Source organism: Plodia interpunctella, chromosome Z, assembly GCF_027563975.2.
Source record: "Plodia interpunctella isolate USDA-ARS_2022_Savannah chromosome Z, ilPloInte3.2, whole genome shotgun sequence".
NCBI lineage: Eukaryota > Metazoa > Arthropoda > Insecta > Lepidoptera > Pyralidae > Plodia > Plodia interpunctella.
The window spans coordinates 400,171-418,040 of record NC_071324.2 but is presented as its reverse complement, the minus strand read 5'-3'; the positions used below and the strand labels follow the sequence as shown (position 1 = coordinate 418,040).

The 17,870-nt window shown below is 35.5% G+C and overlaps 1 protein-coding gene across 1 annotated transcript in view; it reads right to left on the bottom strand.

The window, feature by feature from the left end:
• Nucleotides 1-1,462: 1,462 nt before the first annotated feature.
• Nucleotides 1,463-17,870, bottom strand: part of Phyhd1 (Phytanoyl-CoA dioxygenase domain containing 1) — a 29,259-nt gene continuing 12,851 nt past the window's right edge. The window contains exons 2-6 of the mRNA XM_053768328.2: nucleotides 13,717-13,863; nucleotides 8,810-8,926; nucleotides 8,171-8,321; nucleotides 3,053-3,298; nucleotides 1,463-2,681 (exon numbers count right to left, since the gene is read on the bottom strand). Of these exons, the coding sequence (XP_053624303.1) occupies nucleotides 2,494-2,681; nucleotides 3,053-3,298; nucleotides 8,171-8,321; nucleotides 8,810-8,926; nucleotides 13,717-13,863 (849 nt within the window). The 3' untranslated portion in view covers nucleotides 1,463-2,493. The remainder of the gene's footprint in view (nucleotides 2,682-3,052; nucleotides 3,299-8,170; nucleotides 8,322-8,809; nucleotides 8,927-13,716; nucleotides 13,864-17,870) is intronic.

Here is a 17,870-nt window from a genome sequence, read left to right as displayed (position 1 = left end):
TGCATTATAGGAAAATTTTAACCCGTAAAAAGCGCTGGGCGTATTCAGTCTGGCTCGCTTAAATTACTTAGCTACCGCCAATAGATCGATAACCAAATTCACCTCTATTACCGTGACTTACGATCCTCACAGGGTAACGTTGGACAGAGGGTGGCTGTATTTGAACATTGAGTGAAAACCGGATTATTGGCAGGACGTCGAGGGGGCCTAATGGAAACACATCTATGGACATTTAACTTATGTTCACACATGTATGTTATAAAAACATGGCTCCTGACTATTAATTGTAAGGAGTTAAGAAGCACGGCTTTAAACAATTTGAATTAAAAAGGGTTAAGCTGCGCTTGGGGAATTTGATTATGTAAGAATTTCTTGGTAAAGAGTCTTATTAGGTAGGTTATGTCGAAATATGTCGCTTGATTGAGTGATAATCATCCTCACTACACTACATATTCGTACTGCCGGAATATTCTTGCAAACGACGCAATAAGCATACAACATATACTTACATTCACGTGGGCATCTGTCTGAGAATAGAAGCTATGAAGATCACGACTTTTACCACTACTGTCATCGAATGGCTGCATTCGTAAACAACTAGAAACTAGAAACAATAATGGTAAGCCGATCTAGCATGATAGGGACCAACACTGTTCAAATGAGTTTCTTTCGGCATTTCTTCTCAGCAGTGGTCGTTCCGAAATGCCAGTAGTTTGAAGCTTGTGAGAAATGACTATAAATATAAAGATTGACGAGAAAAAGTGCCTGTCAAGGTCTAATTTCTGAATAAATGTTTTGAATTTGAACTTACGTCTTGTTTAATTGTGCTAAAAAGAGTCAATGCTCATTTGTAAATTATGCGCAAAAAAATGAGGTTGTTATTTTTTTAAGGTAAAAAATGAAAAGCAAAACTCTTTGTCATATAAATGTATTGTACAAGTTATCACAATGCCGCCGTTGCGAAGCGACACATCTCACAAAAAGGTACACCATTTAAAACTTTCACAGAATTTTGAATTAAAAGTTAAATAGAAGTGCCTTCTGCTGCTGCTGCTGAAGATCAGCAATAGGTATAATAAGTTTTAATGGAAATTCAGTGTTGCAAGAACACACAGCACTCTCGTTTCTTGCTGTTGTTGTTATTTCACACGTAGAAGGACCTAGTGCCTAATATACAAGCTAGACCTAGTTTGGGTAGCTGCTAGCGCATTGAACACACCATTACTTTTCACAATGTATAAGCAGCTATCAATTTATACCAAAGGATGATGATGCTGAGGTATGATGTAAAAAGCGCTCTTTAATTTTGGTGAAATATTGTGTGGTATATTTTAATGATATATTTATTGTGTCTAATTGTGTTGTGTATTTGTTGTGTATTGATATTTTTATTGTCTCCAAATTGTGCATTTTTGTAACCTAAAATAAATTTTAAATAGGTACCTACTTTTTTTATAAACAAACTATTAACCTATGTCTTTTTTGCGTAAAGTTCCCAGTATATTACCTCATTCTTTATATGAAAATTCGACAAAAGGCAGGCCGCATCGACGAATAATTAATGTCACTTCTATTATTAAAAATATTCTCAATTCTGTGAAATCTTCCCTCCAAGTAGGCGTTTCTTGGAACGCAAAACACAATTTAATTATTTTCGCATTAGAATCTCAATTTTCTCAAATTACATGGTGTGATTACGTACCATTTCGTTGTCGACTCAACATTTTATTTTTTTCAACTATTGTTTTTTATTACAAATTCAGGTTACTTTTCATTATTAGGTACCTAATAGAAGAAATTATTTTTGTCGCCGTAAATGTGTCACATCATTATTCAGATAAGATCAAGATAAAAATTATTATTATATAAAGATAGGTCTAAAACACCATTCGGTTAGTGTCCTGTAATACAAAGAAGCATACTTTGGAGATTGATCAATCATTGCTAGTTTTATTTCAACAGAATGGAGTGGCGTACATACTTATCCTACTAATATATAATATAAAAAATAGATTTGCAGTAAAGTGCTTGTATTTCTTATGAGGCATGCGAGCCCCGAGCAGTCGTCAATGTTATTCATTTTCCTACTGTGTAACGTTTCCTTTTGCAGATATCAGTAAAGTTATGAAAAAGAATATCAATTGTCACTCAATCACGGTTTGTCGTATACCGAATAATTGTATTATATAATGCCTGATTTTATAGATGATTAAAAAGATCAAGTGACTCCATACTCATTAAATCATAAAAACATTTGTTATAATAAGGAGCATTGAATTGAGGTGATTTTTGAAATATCACCTCAAAGATGAATATTGACGTAGGCGAAAATCCGTGAGCGATGTCACGGACAATAGCTAATGTTCAATTCAATCAGCGGCCCACACCACCCGATATGTTGTTATTCCCGAAAACTAATAACATTGGCACACTGTTACTTTATTATTCTAAATATATATGTAGCCACATTGGCCTTTGAAGAACGTTAATGTCTCAAACGATTTGCGGCGTGGTGTAAACGTTGACGAAGGGCGCAGCGGGCCCTTCCTGCAGCCAGTTGTCGGGAGAGTACAGGTTTTTATCCTTCTCCACGACATGGAAGGTGTACGCGTGTCGGCTGGCGGAGGAGCGGTTTGGGGCACTTTTGTGCACCACGTTGCCGTGAATGAGGATGCATGTTCCTGTGTTACATAACTTAAATCAATCATTTATTCGATAAAAACACAAACAAACACACAAAATAAACAGATGATTCATTAATATTAAAACAGATAAAATATTCATGTGATGCAGCAGTCGAAATGCTCGATACTTTTTGCACTAGCTAAAGTGCATACATTGATTTTCAGGTATAATTTTGGTACAATTCACCACATTGCATGTTACAAATGAATCTTGGCTTACGATATTTGGGCGTGACTGTTTAATCCTAAATGATATTCTATACATCGCTCCACAAGGGTATTGGAGACTCAATTCTCATGATAAAAATAAAAAAATCTTCTGAAGCTACCGGCATTCAAATTTCAACATAATTTTTTCAAAGAGTTACCTTTACTGACTGGAACTGGTATGAAACTGGACTCAGGATACACGGCAGCTGGTTTGTCATACACCAACGCAGTTTTACCGTCCTTTTCTTGGTTCCGCGTCAGTCTCCGGTGGACCCCGGACATGTGGGACCCTGGAGCCATCCACAGGCAGCCGTTTTGGACTGTGGCATCCTCCAGGGCGATCCAGAAACCGACTGGAGGGACAGGATCCGTGTGTAGGTAGGTCGCATCTTGGTGGGGCACCACTGGAATAGAGAACACTATCAGATTATCATCGACTAAGATATAATAAAAGAATAATGAGTAGGAGAAATAAGAGTAATGGACTTGGGAAAAGTAGAGGAAGACTGAAGAAGAGATAGAGTGCGTTAGGTAGGAAATGGCTAAAAAGGAACTGATCGGTTAACATCAGACAGGGAGAAGTGGAGGAGACTGACATGCTGTACCCCCAATTAAGTGGGATAAGGGTAGGCAGATGATACGTTCGACTGACATGGGCGATTTAAAGAGTGTACCTGTCTGACAAAATAAATGTTTGTATATTTTTAGAAAAGCTGTTTTACAAGTAAACTAGTCATTAGGAATGTCTTTGAGAAATTGTGCAACAGACTAAACTCATACAATGGAGCTTTGCTACGTTTCAGCCATTAGTATATCGTGGCATAGACATGCTTTGTTCAGAATATCTAATCTCGTGATCGTATATCTTCCAGTGAATATCGTACATACAGACTTAGCTGTTATAGGCAACAATGGACGAGAACTTTCTAAGGAGGTGTGGACGACAACACTGTTGTACGAAATAGGGTATTATCCCTTTTTTACAAAACTGTTTTAAACCAATCTTGAGGTAACAATAAACTATTACAACTCACTCACACATATTCACTCGTTCAGTATAGGATTACTAACGGAACGACGTCACATCGAACCCAACGTTTTTGACATTTGAACATAACAATAAAAAATATGATATCCAAAATGAATCAACAGTTTACTTTTTATGAAATTTATGTTTTTTTTTTACATGGCGGAAAATAGCCTACTTTGTAAGGTCTTCACGCGTGTACACGTTCGTTAAAATTCCATTGAGATTTGATGTGCACGTGCTGGATACGCGTTCAGTGTGAACAGGCCTTTTTACGCGAATTTTGAGGTGTCGCTTGTTGAGGTTGTCGTTGAGATACAAGAGAACGTTATAATGTTCTTATATCTTGGGTTTCGCGCGCTTTCATGTTAAAAAAAAACTTAGGTACTTATTTCAAATGTCATTTTAAGTAATAGCTATTGGTTTACCTTTTTTATTTTTGTTCTTAATTGAGAGTAGAACTAGTAACAACTTTCATATTCTTTTTACGAATAATTTATAAGGCCCGTCCCACGCGGACACTATTCAAAATATTATTTCGAGCGAAAACCTTATGTTTTAAAAAGCCTGCTAATGGCGTTTTACTTATTCCGTTGTTCTGTACTAATGGACCACTTCAAAAGCATTTAACGTATTTCAAGAACTTGCAATGTCTATCTATACGTGCTTCTATGGCATAATTTTATAAAAACATTAATTATGTTCAAGAAACAAAATGTAGCGTTTATCTTTGGTACAACGTATGTGAATGCTGCAAGGGAGTTCTCATTTAGATTAAAAGTAATAATTTGAGTGGAAAACACAGAACCGCTTTCAGAAAATTGCATTTTGTGCAAAGGGGTAATGGAAATATCATTTGAGATCATCTAAATGTGTTTGTGAAAACGAATGTGGGATGTGATACGTTTTCAAAGTAAACTTAATGAGATAATGTTTCAAAGCAATTAAATTATGTGCTGCATTTAAATCTCAACATCATAAATATAGAATCCCTTTTCATTCCCCTGAGCTAATAAGATTATTTATATATTTAAAGGTAAGTATTAATTTTCGGTTTTAACAATTACATTTGACGTTAACTTTGCGCAGATGCAAAGTACGTCATTTTATTCATTTAGCGTCGGTCTAAGTTTACTGGTACAACTTACCCTAAGTATGCGTTTGTTTAAATTCCAATATTATAGAAATCGCACGTACAATACAATACAATACTTTTTATTGCACCAAAAGCGAAATTACAAAAAAAAAAACAATACAAAAATAAAATAAAAGGCACAAAGGCGGACTTATCGCTAAAGCGATCTCTTCCAGTCAACCTTGGGGTGGGAGGAAACGATAATGGATAGAGGCGTTGGCGCAGTAAATAAAATAAACTAACACATAATATACACACATATACATATAATATATAAATATATATACAAATTTGTAAAAAGATATATATGATATGATGTTAGGAGATAGTGGAAAGATAATGTGACTTGACAAGTAGTTTAAATTTGGACAGAGTTCGTGCATTACGGATATCAAGGGGTAGAGCATTCCAAAGTCGAACAGCTTGAACAGAAAAAGATTTAGAGATAAATTTAGAATTGTGGATGAATGTGTGAATCTAAGTCTCAGTGAAACCGTGCTACGCAGACTACGAGAAGAGCTACTATCATCATATATACGCACGTAGTATTAGGAGCATTCTGAGCGAGCCGCAACTGTCCACTCGAGCCATAACAAACGAGCTTCAAACGTGGAATTAGTATGTACTTTGCACGAAGTACTTATTAAATCCATGGCTTCAAAATACACCGACTCTCTATTACAGTATTTGTCACACTGGTGTGCCATGAAATATTTTTTTCTTCAGTGTCACATTATCTGATATGATTACAATATAATAACAATTCATAAGATCTCGTAAACCTCATCGATTAGTGTGTTACTGATGTATGTGTGTGTATTAACCTCAATTATGTAGATACTTATTAAACTTTGGTATTGAGCACACAACTACATGCTGTAAGGTCGTGTAAAAGTTAGCTACATTTTTGTAGTGTACTTATATATTTTATATCTTGCAATAAAATAATTAAAAGGGACTTTTTACCCCATTTATCCATCAATATTCGTAAAAGCACGAGGCACATTATCGATGCATTAATTAAAAGAGCTTAACCAGACCGTCGCCTATAGGTACATTCGTAAAAGCCAAACACTGGCTTTAAAATCAATTTAATTATAGTGCGTGAAAACCCAGCCCAGTCAAATTGAATGGTCAGCCATCTTTCACCCTGTCCATCCCCCCATATTGGGGTAAATCTGCTCGGGATTACCATGGCAGCGCTCCCCTGCCACCCGTCTCGTCAATTTTCGCGAATAGGTACACTGGTACAGTTACCTGCACGTGAAGTGCATCATTAACAGTTGCAGCTCATCATTAACATTAAACAGTAAGTGAATTTGCTATGCGTTCGGGTAGATTTATGTGTTGCTGACAGTACGCGACGGTGCGTCGTTTTTTTACAGACATAACATATATACATAGATAGATAGTGTGTGATGTCGTTTGAAATTTTTTATTGTTGGAGAAATTTCAGGCACGGGCAAAAAGTTGTGAAGGTACAAAATAAATGACGGAGCGTGAGTATACACACGGGGCTTTTTACAAAATATTATTTAGTTTCACCTGTCTGTCTGTTCTGTCCGTAATCAAATATGGCATGTTAAATTTCTTATAAAGAGATGACGAAGAAGAGAATACAATGGCGAGGTAACATACTCACTTTCGCATTAATAATATTAGAACGGATGGATAGGTATACAATATTCGTTTCAGACATGACGTGATTTATAAAATCCAGTATTGAAATACTAACGAAGTAGACTCACTCATGTGTATTGTTGCAGCAATGCAAATAAATCTCGTCGTAAATCGCCCGATGGGTTTCCGTCTGGTTTGTCAGGAACTCGTTTATAAGACGGGAACCGTTTACGCTTGGTCTGGTTTGCCTAGAGAGAGGGCACTAGCGACGGCCTGACTAGATTTCTTGTTTAAATTATGTCTTGAATATTGTTTTTCTCGTAATAAAGATTTCAGATTTTCATCTGGTTTTCCACCTGAATAAATATAAAACTACAAGATTTGCTTTTCTGCAGTCCACCGTGTGCACTGACGCAAATCTAATGATGGAAAAGTCCTATTGTTTGTTTCAAATGTAACGGGTATTTGTAAAATTAGTATTACTTGCATATTGAATTCGCTTCAGTGAACGGGACTCTCAGCACGTGTGTTTACTTTCGCCTCGCTGGATATTGTGGATGTAAATAATGTGCCAGGCGAGCTTTAGTTCAATATGATGCATTTTAAGGCGGACTTACAATATAATCCTCAAGTCAACTTCAAATTGCTTTAGAAAATAAGAATAAGGGCACTTAACTTAAGAGTGCTTTTAGTAATTACATACATGCCAATTTAATATATACATCGTCAAGCATTTGACGTTTAAAAAGAGATGTCGAGCCATGCCCCATTGTATAGACGTTGTGCTCTGTTATGTTCTGTAGGTTTTAACACTGATGTGCGTTGACGTACGTCGAATCTCCATACAATGTCGACGGACGTCAATGTGACGGAGGACGCCGGAGCCCAATGGATCAATCGGAATATACAACACAGTAAGTTATTTCACTCATTCATAATCGACGAATATGAATGAAGACTGTTAGTAATGGGAGTGTTGTAAATTTAGCTTTTAATTTATATATTCTTTTTGTGTGATAATTTTCAATAATTTTATTGGAAATACAACTTTTATTTTATTTTATTTATTCATTCAAATTTTGTCATTTTTGGTAATGATGTAAATGATTAATATATGTATAACATATATTAAAAATTAGGAGGACGAATTACATTTAAATGCTCCTAAAGGTATGCTGGGTTTGCCCGGGCTTCACGGCTGAGAGCTGAGATTACGACACACTAACGAATTAATGAGAAAAAATGGGTATTATGTAATATTTTATAGCCTGTTTTATGTGTCCCACTGCTGGGCAAAGGCCTCCTTTGTCTTCCAAAGATTTTGAGCCGTGACGTCATTTTATTTACTTTATATGTAAGGCACACAACCTACTCAACAATATCAATAAGTAAACGTACAAGTACAAGTTGGAAAAGTTTAATTTTGATTTTGAAAATAATAATTTTCTTTGATACTGCTCAATGTGATTAACCACATAGCGTCTGCCAAGTTACCTTCGCCTCCCAGTCGTGGATTCTTGTAGATGTACATGCTCTGCACCACTGCGGGTTCCTTGAAGCCGAGCTGGTGGCAGACACTCTTCACGCGGTCGCTGTACGTGTAGCAACGGAAGATTGGATGCAGCAGGTGAAGGGCGTGGCCGACCTAGTACGTACATCGCATTTTTAAATGTTTAATTCTAGTCTCTTTCTTTCTGAGTGTGTTATTGCTAATAATTATGTCAGATTTTATAATCCAGTTACATAAAGGATTCTTACATGACTTTTACGACTGCTATAAATCATATCATAATCATATCTACTAAAAAATAAATAATGACCAGTAAGTACGTAAAATCATGACCACTATTATGTTAGCTTATCTGCGAGTAAATAAACACTTTAATCTGATCTCTCTCTATCATCTGAACATACTTCTTCGTCTTCACTTCGCACGAGCGTCGACATTCCAAATTTCGACGCTCACTGTGTTCAATAAATCCGTGTTATTAGCCTGTAACTTTTATATAAAACACACCTTTAATTTCCTAAAGGCTAATTTACTAGGCTACTATTGCATATAACGTTATACAAAACACTAGTGCTGTAATATTACAATTACAAGAAAAGAGAACTGTAAAACATGTCATGTACCTTGTTCAAGGACACGCTGGGGTCCACCGTCAGCTTCCCGGTCTCGTCGAGGGCGCCTTCCTCGAAGAAGTAGCGGATTTTGTCGTTGCTGTTCAGGAAGTACTCGTCGCGGAGTTGCTGTGGAAGGGAATTAAAAATACTAATGACAAATATTTTATCTGTAAATATACACAGATACAGTATTACGTCCTCATCCTTGGCTTGCATTTAGCCAGGTTTCTTGGTGGACCAGATGAGCTTACTAGACCATATGACCAATGAAAGAAATCTTCGGTTTATAGTTGTTAGTACGTACTTACATACACAGCCTCATTGGTATTTTTATAAAGAAACTAATTTTATTACGTCAATGTCTAGCACTCAAATAAAACGAATTATTGCGAATACATTCCTATTATATATTAAATATGGTTCACCTATCTACGCGTACGAAATCTCTAACAATAGTCCTATTCATTAATTACACTTCGGCATAACTTCTCAGCAGTGGTCGTTCCGAAATTCCAATTAATTGTAGTTTTTTGAGAAATTACTATGCAGAAAAAATTGGACGTGAAAAAGTACCTGTGAAGATCTATTATGTGAACAAATTTGAATTTGATTCGACTTGATATTTAATTTACAATCTGAGCACGAAGAAACACAGCTTTTTTTAAGTCCCAGAGCAGCGTGAATACAAAAAAAAAAATAGTGATCCGGAATGCCGACTTTTTGTCTAGAAATTCTAATAACATTAAATATATAGTGATTTGTCAAACGACAATATTACAGAAATGGCAGATTAAAATGCTCGCGAGCGCCATCACGATGCTGTAGTTAAATCTCAAAATGTCTCAAAACATAAATAACAAATACACCGCCGGGATTTATCCAATCATTGAGTTACAGTTGTAGACCACAACAACGTGTTCGTTCTGTTTCCTTTTTCTCTTTCTATTTGGTCAAGTTTGGCTGGCAGAGAAAGCTTTATGGCATTAACGTATTGTTGTGAAATAAGTTTGAATAAATAAAATGAAAAACCTGTTTATGGTACGCCGTGAGACTTCTTACTCATAGGGAATCTTATAAATGTATATATATGGGATCTGAGTAGAGAGGATGTACCTACTATTTTCTGGAGTCGAAAAGTTACTAGCGTCGCTAATTAATGAAATCAGGACGAAACATATATTGCTCAATAAATATTGTAATAAACAATATTGATCAATTAAAGTGACATTTTATCGTAAATCCTATTTGAGTATACCTTTTGTAGCTTTTATCCAGGCAGATAACCGACAGGCGTATGTGCGTATGTGCGTAATGTATAATGTAATTTATTTATTAAAAATGACATTATCCAGCCTTTGTACTGCACAATAGTATTACTGGTATTAACTAAAGCCCGTACTGCACTAACAGCTCTTAAAAGCTTGACCGGATTGGCGCAGCTTAAAAAATGGATTCGCTAATGGCCGCATGTGCCGTACTAAAAGATTTTAATTTTTAACAGATTATAGAATGTGTTCGTATCAGAGATGGGCGGAAATACGTACAGCTAAAACATATTAACATTAGATTTTGTCTGTATTTGTTAGTCTGTATAATGACTACTATCATTTTATAATTAAGTATTTCACATACATGTGAAATCATGGTAGTCGTGTGTATCGCATTCCATATACTGATTGCCACCATACAACTTTCCATAATGAGGAATAAGAAGGACAATTATTGCACGGCAAAGAGCAGGAAGCTATATGGCACTCCTTTTAGCGCTAAGTATACTATTTCACAATTTTACTGCCTATGGCTTGCGTTTGTTTTTAGCAAACTTAAAAAATATTAACGGACTAGTCTCATTTTTTGCTTCCAAATTAAAATTGTCCGTAATGAAAACATTTCCTGAAATCATCTATTTTGACATAGACACACAACTGGCTTCGACGGCGGTCCATCCAATACCGAATTTAAATCCACGGTGGATACCTTGAATGACGTTGACATCAGATGATCGTACCGACTTGACGGCTTTATGAAGTTGTCAAAGCTTCATAAAGCCGTCAGCGATCCCAAATTCTGGGATATCTGAAATTGTATTCGGACAGCTCAAAGGGTTGGCTTAATTAAACTCTGTCCTAGTTCGAGCTAGATCTCATAGCTCCGTTGGAGTTCGTCAACGCATTGCATGACACAACTTCAGTCCATCGATCTTAAGCTTAAGATGTGAACCACTACTGCGCTAAAGGACCATTAATTGTAAAACCGTGACGCTTTGGTGTTCCGTTGTGAATAACATTATGTTTTTTCTTCTCTTTTCTTCTTCTGCTGGCTATCTTAACTATTGGCTGCACGGAAGAGCGTTCTGGTGGTCGAATGAAACGAAAATCCTTGTTATTTGTAATTTTTCAAATAAATATCCGCCGAAATTTTAAAATGTAGCCACTTTACTGGAGTTGAAAAAGTTCGCGATTTGTTCAGTGCCGAGCGGAAGATTGCACGTGTTTCACCGGCCAAATAACTATTATTCTTGTAAAGAAATAATTAATACCAAGAGTACTCTATAGAAGATAATTAAAAAATAGATTCCTCTCCTTTGATAGATTTTTCCTTTACAGACGAACCCTGACTACCAAAGGATTAATTTCATCAGAAGCACTAGACATATTTTTCTAATACTCTTTGAAAATTTTCGAAGCGAGGAAGCGTAGCAAAAAGAATTCTTTACTTCAACAAGTATATTACAAGAAATCTCACAAAACGGCATTTGTTAGTGGAAGCATTATAAGAATTTTCAATTATCTCAACATCTCCTTAGGATGGAAGCTTGAGTCGCGTCGCGCGTCGTAGATTTTTCTAGTTTCTTTTTTCCAAAATTAAAATAAAATAAAATCTATTTAGTACTCTTTAGTAGATTTTAATAATTAGCTGCATACCGTGGTTACTCTCAATTTCGAGATAATTTATTGGTGGAAATTAAGAGTAGAGAATTAAATGTTGAAATGGGTGCGACTGGTTGTTGTGGTGGCGAATTTATAATCTATACGAGTACATCGTATTAAACATTGTTTTTACTTTTATAATGTGTAGGTAGTGTTTGTCAGAAATTGTGGTGGTGTAAAAAGATGCTTCAGTATATTCTACACATTTGAAAATAAAATCGTTCGATCTTAGACAGAGCAATTATGGACACGCATGCATGAGAGAGACATGTGGAAACTAGAGACGACCGTCGCGTGGAAATCAAATAATCAGCTTATCCCATCTTTAAAGGCGACACAGCTTTGTCCGGATAATCCGGTAGTTAAGTTAAAGCAATTGGAGCAAATTGTCATTGATTCTTGTCTGAGCTTTATTTTTCCTCAAGTTGCTTTAAGGCGACATTTAATTCTTTATAATTAAGTAAGAAAATCATATTTATGAGAACAGAAAGAGGTTTATATGAAATGTCATTTTTGGAATTCAGTACATGATTCTATATCAGTTAATGTATTTTCCAAGAATACAAATATTTCAAAAATAGATGACAATTCCAGGAATTACGTTTTACCAAACAAAAGACATTTGCTTCCATATATTTTTATAATAAATGAGATGGAAAGCTCTCGCAACAAGTACATACATAAGTATAATTTAAAATGTCAATGGGACACACACAAGGCTTGAAATGTCTGAAGCAAAATGTAAGCCACATTTTGCTTCAGACATTTTAAGCCTTTGTTTATAGATTATTTGTTGAAAACATGTAACTATCAGCTTGTCTTAAAGCAAAATTACTTAAAGCGCTGGAATATTTTCTCAAGAAAATTTCACTAATCATTTTAGACTTAATTACATAGAAAATTTAATACTCTATGTGAAGTAGACAAAGACGGAGTAGATCGCACCAGTCAACGTTGACGTTACCTGTACAGAAAACATAAATTCACGCCATTTTGTTTAAATGTCAGCGGTGCGCAAGTCAAAGCCAACGTCAAAGTTGATTGGTGTAACTCAGCCTAAAATGCAATATGTATACGACCCCCTTCTTTCCCAAGATCTTTATGCAATTTCTATTAACATTAGTTTTCTCCCCATTTATAATTATATTGGTCTACTTATAATTTTTATTTACTATATACGTATGTATGTGTAATATATTTATATACTGTTATATTTTAGGTTACACACTGAACCTATCAATATTGATATTATAACATATTATATACCGTGTCAAACTCAACCTTGACGTTGGCAAAATCATCGTTGTGGCTAACGATGGAGCCATGAAACTTAAAGAAAAAAAAATTAAAAAAAATGTTTCAAAGTACACTGGAAGTCTTTTTTGCTAAGAAATTGCACGGATCGCATTTTCTTTCCAGTGGAAAGTTTAATTAAAATCTGATCTGTGTTCGTTAAGAGACAAGTTAGTCAACTTGATTACTATTATTCCAAGGCTATTTACTGAATTAGTCATATTAGTTTTCAAACTTATACTGGAAAACCAGGTCTTTTATAAATTTAATTTAATTTTCAGAGATATTGAGAACTATTATTATAAAGAGGTAAGCGTTTGTGAGATTTAGAGTATGATTGACGCATCAATAATCTCCGAAACTACCGAACCGACTACAAAAATTCTTTCACCATTAGAACGGTATATTATCCAAGATTGCTATAGGCTATATTCTATATCAAACTTCCCACGGGAGCGAAGCCCCGGGCAACATATAGTGTAATATAAACACGTATTATAAAATGGGGAGATAATATGTCGACATCCACCGCTTCTGGGTAGGATGGCGAGAATCCGCATTGGGGAGTTACGATAGTAGGAACCAGGCCTTTGCCCAACGTTGGGACACAGAATGGGCTTAAAAAATGTGTTTAGAAAGGGTTTAACATTAGAATTTTTTAAATTATTTTTTGCAGTAAGGCGGTAATATTACCGGTTTCATCGCTTCCTTGGTGGAGAAGACGATTCGATCCTGGCCATCGGGTATGGCTTTCGTGAGCTCCACTCCTGCGGACTTGAGCTCGTCGCACTCCGCTGCACGGAGAAAGTCCTCCAGGACGACGTAGCCGTCGGTTTCTAACTGGAAACCATCGAATATAATAATTAGTTAATCTTTTTTTACACATTGAATATACAGTCTGTTTATTATATTTGGAATAATGTGATGAAAAAACTCAAAGTTAAAGTCAAAGCGTTTTTCGAGTCATATTTTAAATTAAATACTATTTCTCAATAAGCTACAAACTACTGGAATACTACTTATATTCCTCTCTATTCATGCACAATCTTGAATTTTTTTCATCTCATATACTCATATTTTAAATTGAATTTGAAAAAAAATCACAATATGTGACTATTGCATATCCTTATACGAGTATAGTGTGAATGCAATAAATTCAAAAGTTATCGGAAGTTTTTGAACTGTTTTAACTAATTGAATTTTAAGTCATTTCCTGAGAAAGGTTAATTGTTTAAATTATGGAACTAATGGAACTGAAACCAACTGCTATGGAAACAAAAATGGTTTTTGCGAACAATATAATAAAATATTGTAAAAAGAATCAGCAACACATACAAGTAGCCTCTGCCATATTAAACGGCAAATTCAACAATATTTGAATCGAACATTTTTTCCTCAAACATGCTTCAGCAGAGTGTAAAATAATTAATGAACATTCTTTACAAGTCTCCATTCAAAAAATTCGTGCCGCTCAATCTAGACGTGCTAAAATCTTTCAATTCTCAAATATGGCATTCAGATATGGATTTCTGCCCTGGGATAATAAAATTCTTCCTCAGATTCTTTCGAGTCTAGACTTATGAAGTGTTTCCATGGTATTTTCAAATTAATAAATTTGATTTGACGAAAAAAATGGGAGGACAAAGAAAAACTATAATACAGTAAAGTTCTTCATGTCCTGCATGTTACTATCCCAATATACTAAATACTTTATTTGCATAAATGTGGTTACATCAGTAGTTATTACATTATAATGTCCATCACAAGCTTAAACTGGCCATGCAAAAACATATTAACACAAAATAGGAATTATTGTTTACATGCAATTACGTTATTATTTATCACAAAAAATGACAAATTTCAACAAATGTCAATTATGTTTGGGTCGATCAAAAACTTTTTAACTGTGTAAAAACATTGGTTACATAGCCCCGTTTTATATATATTGTTAATAAAGTAAGGTATCCAATAAATTATGTATTATATACAAACCAGGAAAATAACAAACAATAAAGCCTCGTGTTAGGGACTTAACACGTTATTAATAATATATTTTTTCCGCTTCAGTGAAATGTGAATTGAATATTTTGTAACAGAGGTTTTTCGATATAACACAGTCTATACGCCCACCGCCTCCCGCATTGATCGGAGATATAATCGGATTTATTTTATACAAGCTGTTGCGCGCGACTTCGCCCGGGTTAATTTTCCACGGGAACAGTCTATACTTCAAATTATATGTATGCTAAATTTCTTAAAGAGTGGTTAAGTAGATAGAGCGTGACGAGGTTACAAACAACTCCTACTTTCGCATTTATAATATTAGTTAGGATTTGTACTAGCGATACACCAAAATATTGCATAGATTTATACTCTCTCTACCTCACTTCTCCTCCCTCTCTTCCCGGGAGTGAGCTTCATAATAAATCATTGAAATTAAAATTTGCAACCGTCCGCCTGCTTAACTTCAACCCTCTTCGGAGAAACGGTTGTCTGTCAGCTATCCAGGCTTTTTATCTTTCGACGGCATCCTCTCTGTCCCGTTGCGTAGACGCAGCGTTGCCGTTTCGTCGTTTTGTCCAAATTACTTAATTGTATGTATATAATTTAGACATACAATATTGTTCCGAAGATTTCAAAATTATTTTTTTGTATTTTTATGATCATGTTGTCTTTTCAATAGGTATTAGCATTTTTATGATACGTAGGATGGCAATTAGAGATCTTTATTGCTACCAAAGCCTTCGTTCTAATGATACTTATTGATATTTTTCCAAGAATAATGTGGGAGGCATTCATTTTTCCGACAAACAAATAAGAAATGTAGACGCGAAGAAAGAAATAAAAATTGTTTATTTGGCAACATTAATGTCATAATTAAAATTACATAACATTTACACAATTATACACTAAAATGGTCTTCGCTCAGCATATGTCGCGGACCATGGTGTGGGCCACGACGCAGGTCTTCCGCGAATACCGCGTAATTTAAAATAAAATACAAATAAAACAGTACAAACATTAAAAAAATAAAATTCGGAAGCATTCAGGGAGCGTACATTCATCAAACTACCCAATGTCATTGCGAATTCACCTCTTTTACCGATGCACGGTTTACTGCCGTGATAACTTGACATTCAGTGCCCTAGGAATAAGGTTCAAACGTATGTCTGGACTTGCAGCGGACCGTACATGACATGTTCTACTATTGAGGAAATTTCAGGAAATATCTTACTAGTGTGAATGCGTCTCACGGTCTCACCCCCACACGTTTGGGCTATTTCTGAAGCAGCCAGCTTAGTGGAATTTTTACGTAGCTCGTGGGAAGTCTGCTCATAATTCCTAATCAGATTCCCACGATAATGCTCATTACTTTAAGGAAAACATCACTAACAAGCGGAAAAATGTAGCGGAACAAAAGAGGGATATGACTAATGATGTAATCTAACAATAAACAATAATGTTTTGCAAAAAATATTTCGATGTTTTCTTACATTGGGTGATGGTCTGTACACAGTACAATGTTCATACATAATCTGGATCTACAAATGAATTCACACCCAAAACATAAACGACGCATGTGCTGTTCAAAGGTTTCTCAAAATTTTTTGAGAGATTAGTACGTGCAAGAAATTGTATATGCCTTAACATACGGGAAAACAAAATTGGCTCTTCTTGGCGATTAGATTCAGATATATTCCCCAATGATGTAATCACAAAAAAGCGAATAATGACAAGAACCATAACGTGACGTCCAAGCGCCAAACAGACAAGTGCACGCTCGTTAGGGAATACGTTGCTCACGTACCCGGGCACTACGAAGCCAATGCAAACAACAAATGCATGCAGAAATGATGTCAGAATAATATAATATCTTTTTTCCGTTGTATCCCACACTTCGTCCCTATCCGGTATAAAATTCAGAAATATTAAACTTTCATCTCCATCCGAACAAAAGTACCTACTCCTTTTGGATTCGAGTTCATGCCTGAATCATATTGAAATTATTTAGTTTAGGCTGTGTGTTATATATAGTTTGGGCTGTGTAAAGTACAATTTGTACCAGCACTTTATAAACTGGGAGGTACATATTTTCTTCTATTCTGTATAAAACGTGTTCTGAGCAAATCGCTTGCGGCAGTGAACCCTGTTAAGTTTGGGGAGTTAAAATAAGGTTAATATAAAATAAAACTAGTTGTTCCCCGCTAACTTAGACCTCGCGAAAAACAATACTTTTTTTTTTACAAAATAGTGAGTATTTTAAAAACGACTTAACCGATTTCAAAAACTCCACGAACGAACTTAAATGTTCAATGTGAAACGTTGACAGATACTACATACCTTTTAAAATTCACCAAAATCAGACCAACCGTTCGAATGTTATCGCTTTACAAATAAATAATCATAACATAAGTACATATATAAAATGTATTTTTGCCCCAAGTTGATGTCGATGGACACTTTTATCGGGGTTTCCCAAACGGTATCAAAGGGCGTGGACCCTCTTGCAGCGCTTGTAACTAACTCAGTGCGGAGATGAAATCCTATTCGCCATTTTCCACATTTACTAATTGGCCACGGATTGCGGACTGAGGACTCTCTGATCACTCCGTGGAAGTGGCATTTTGAGAATAACCTTGCTTTTTTGACGATCTCAGCTCTCAGCTTTGGACGTGCTCAGCAAGCACGTGGCACGCGACAGAGCATAACACTGTTTTGGAAACAATGAAAACAAAGATTGTGCGAATGTGTAACAAGTTATGAAAATAATAACGAGATGGAGAACATCTGGAATAGAGCTGGAAGAACCCACGCCCTCGTCTATCCGGGATTATGGTCGCAACAAA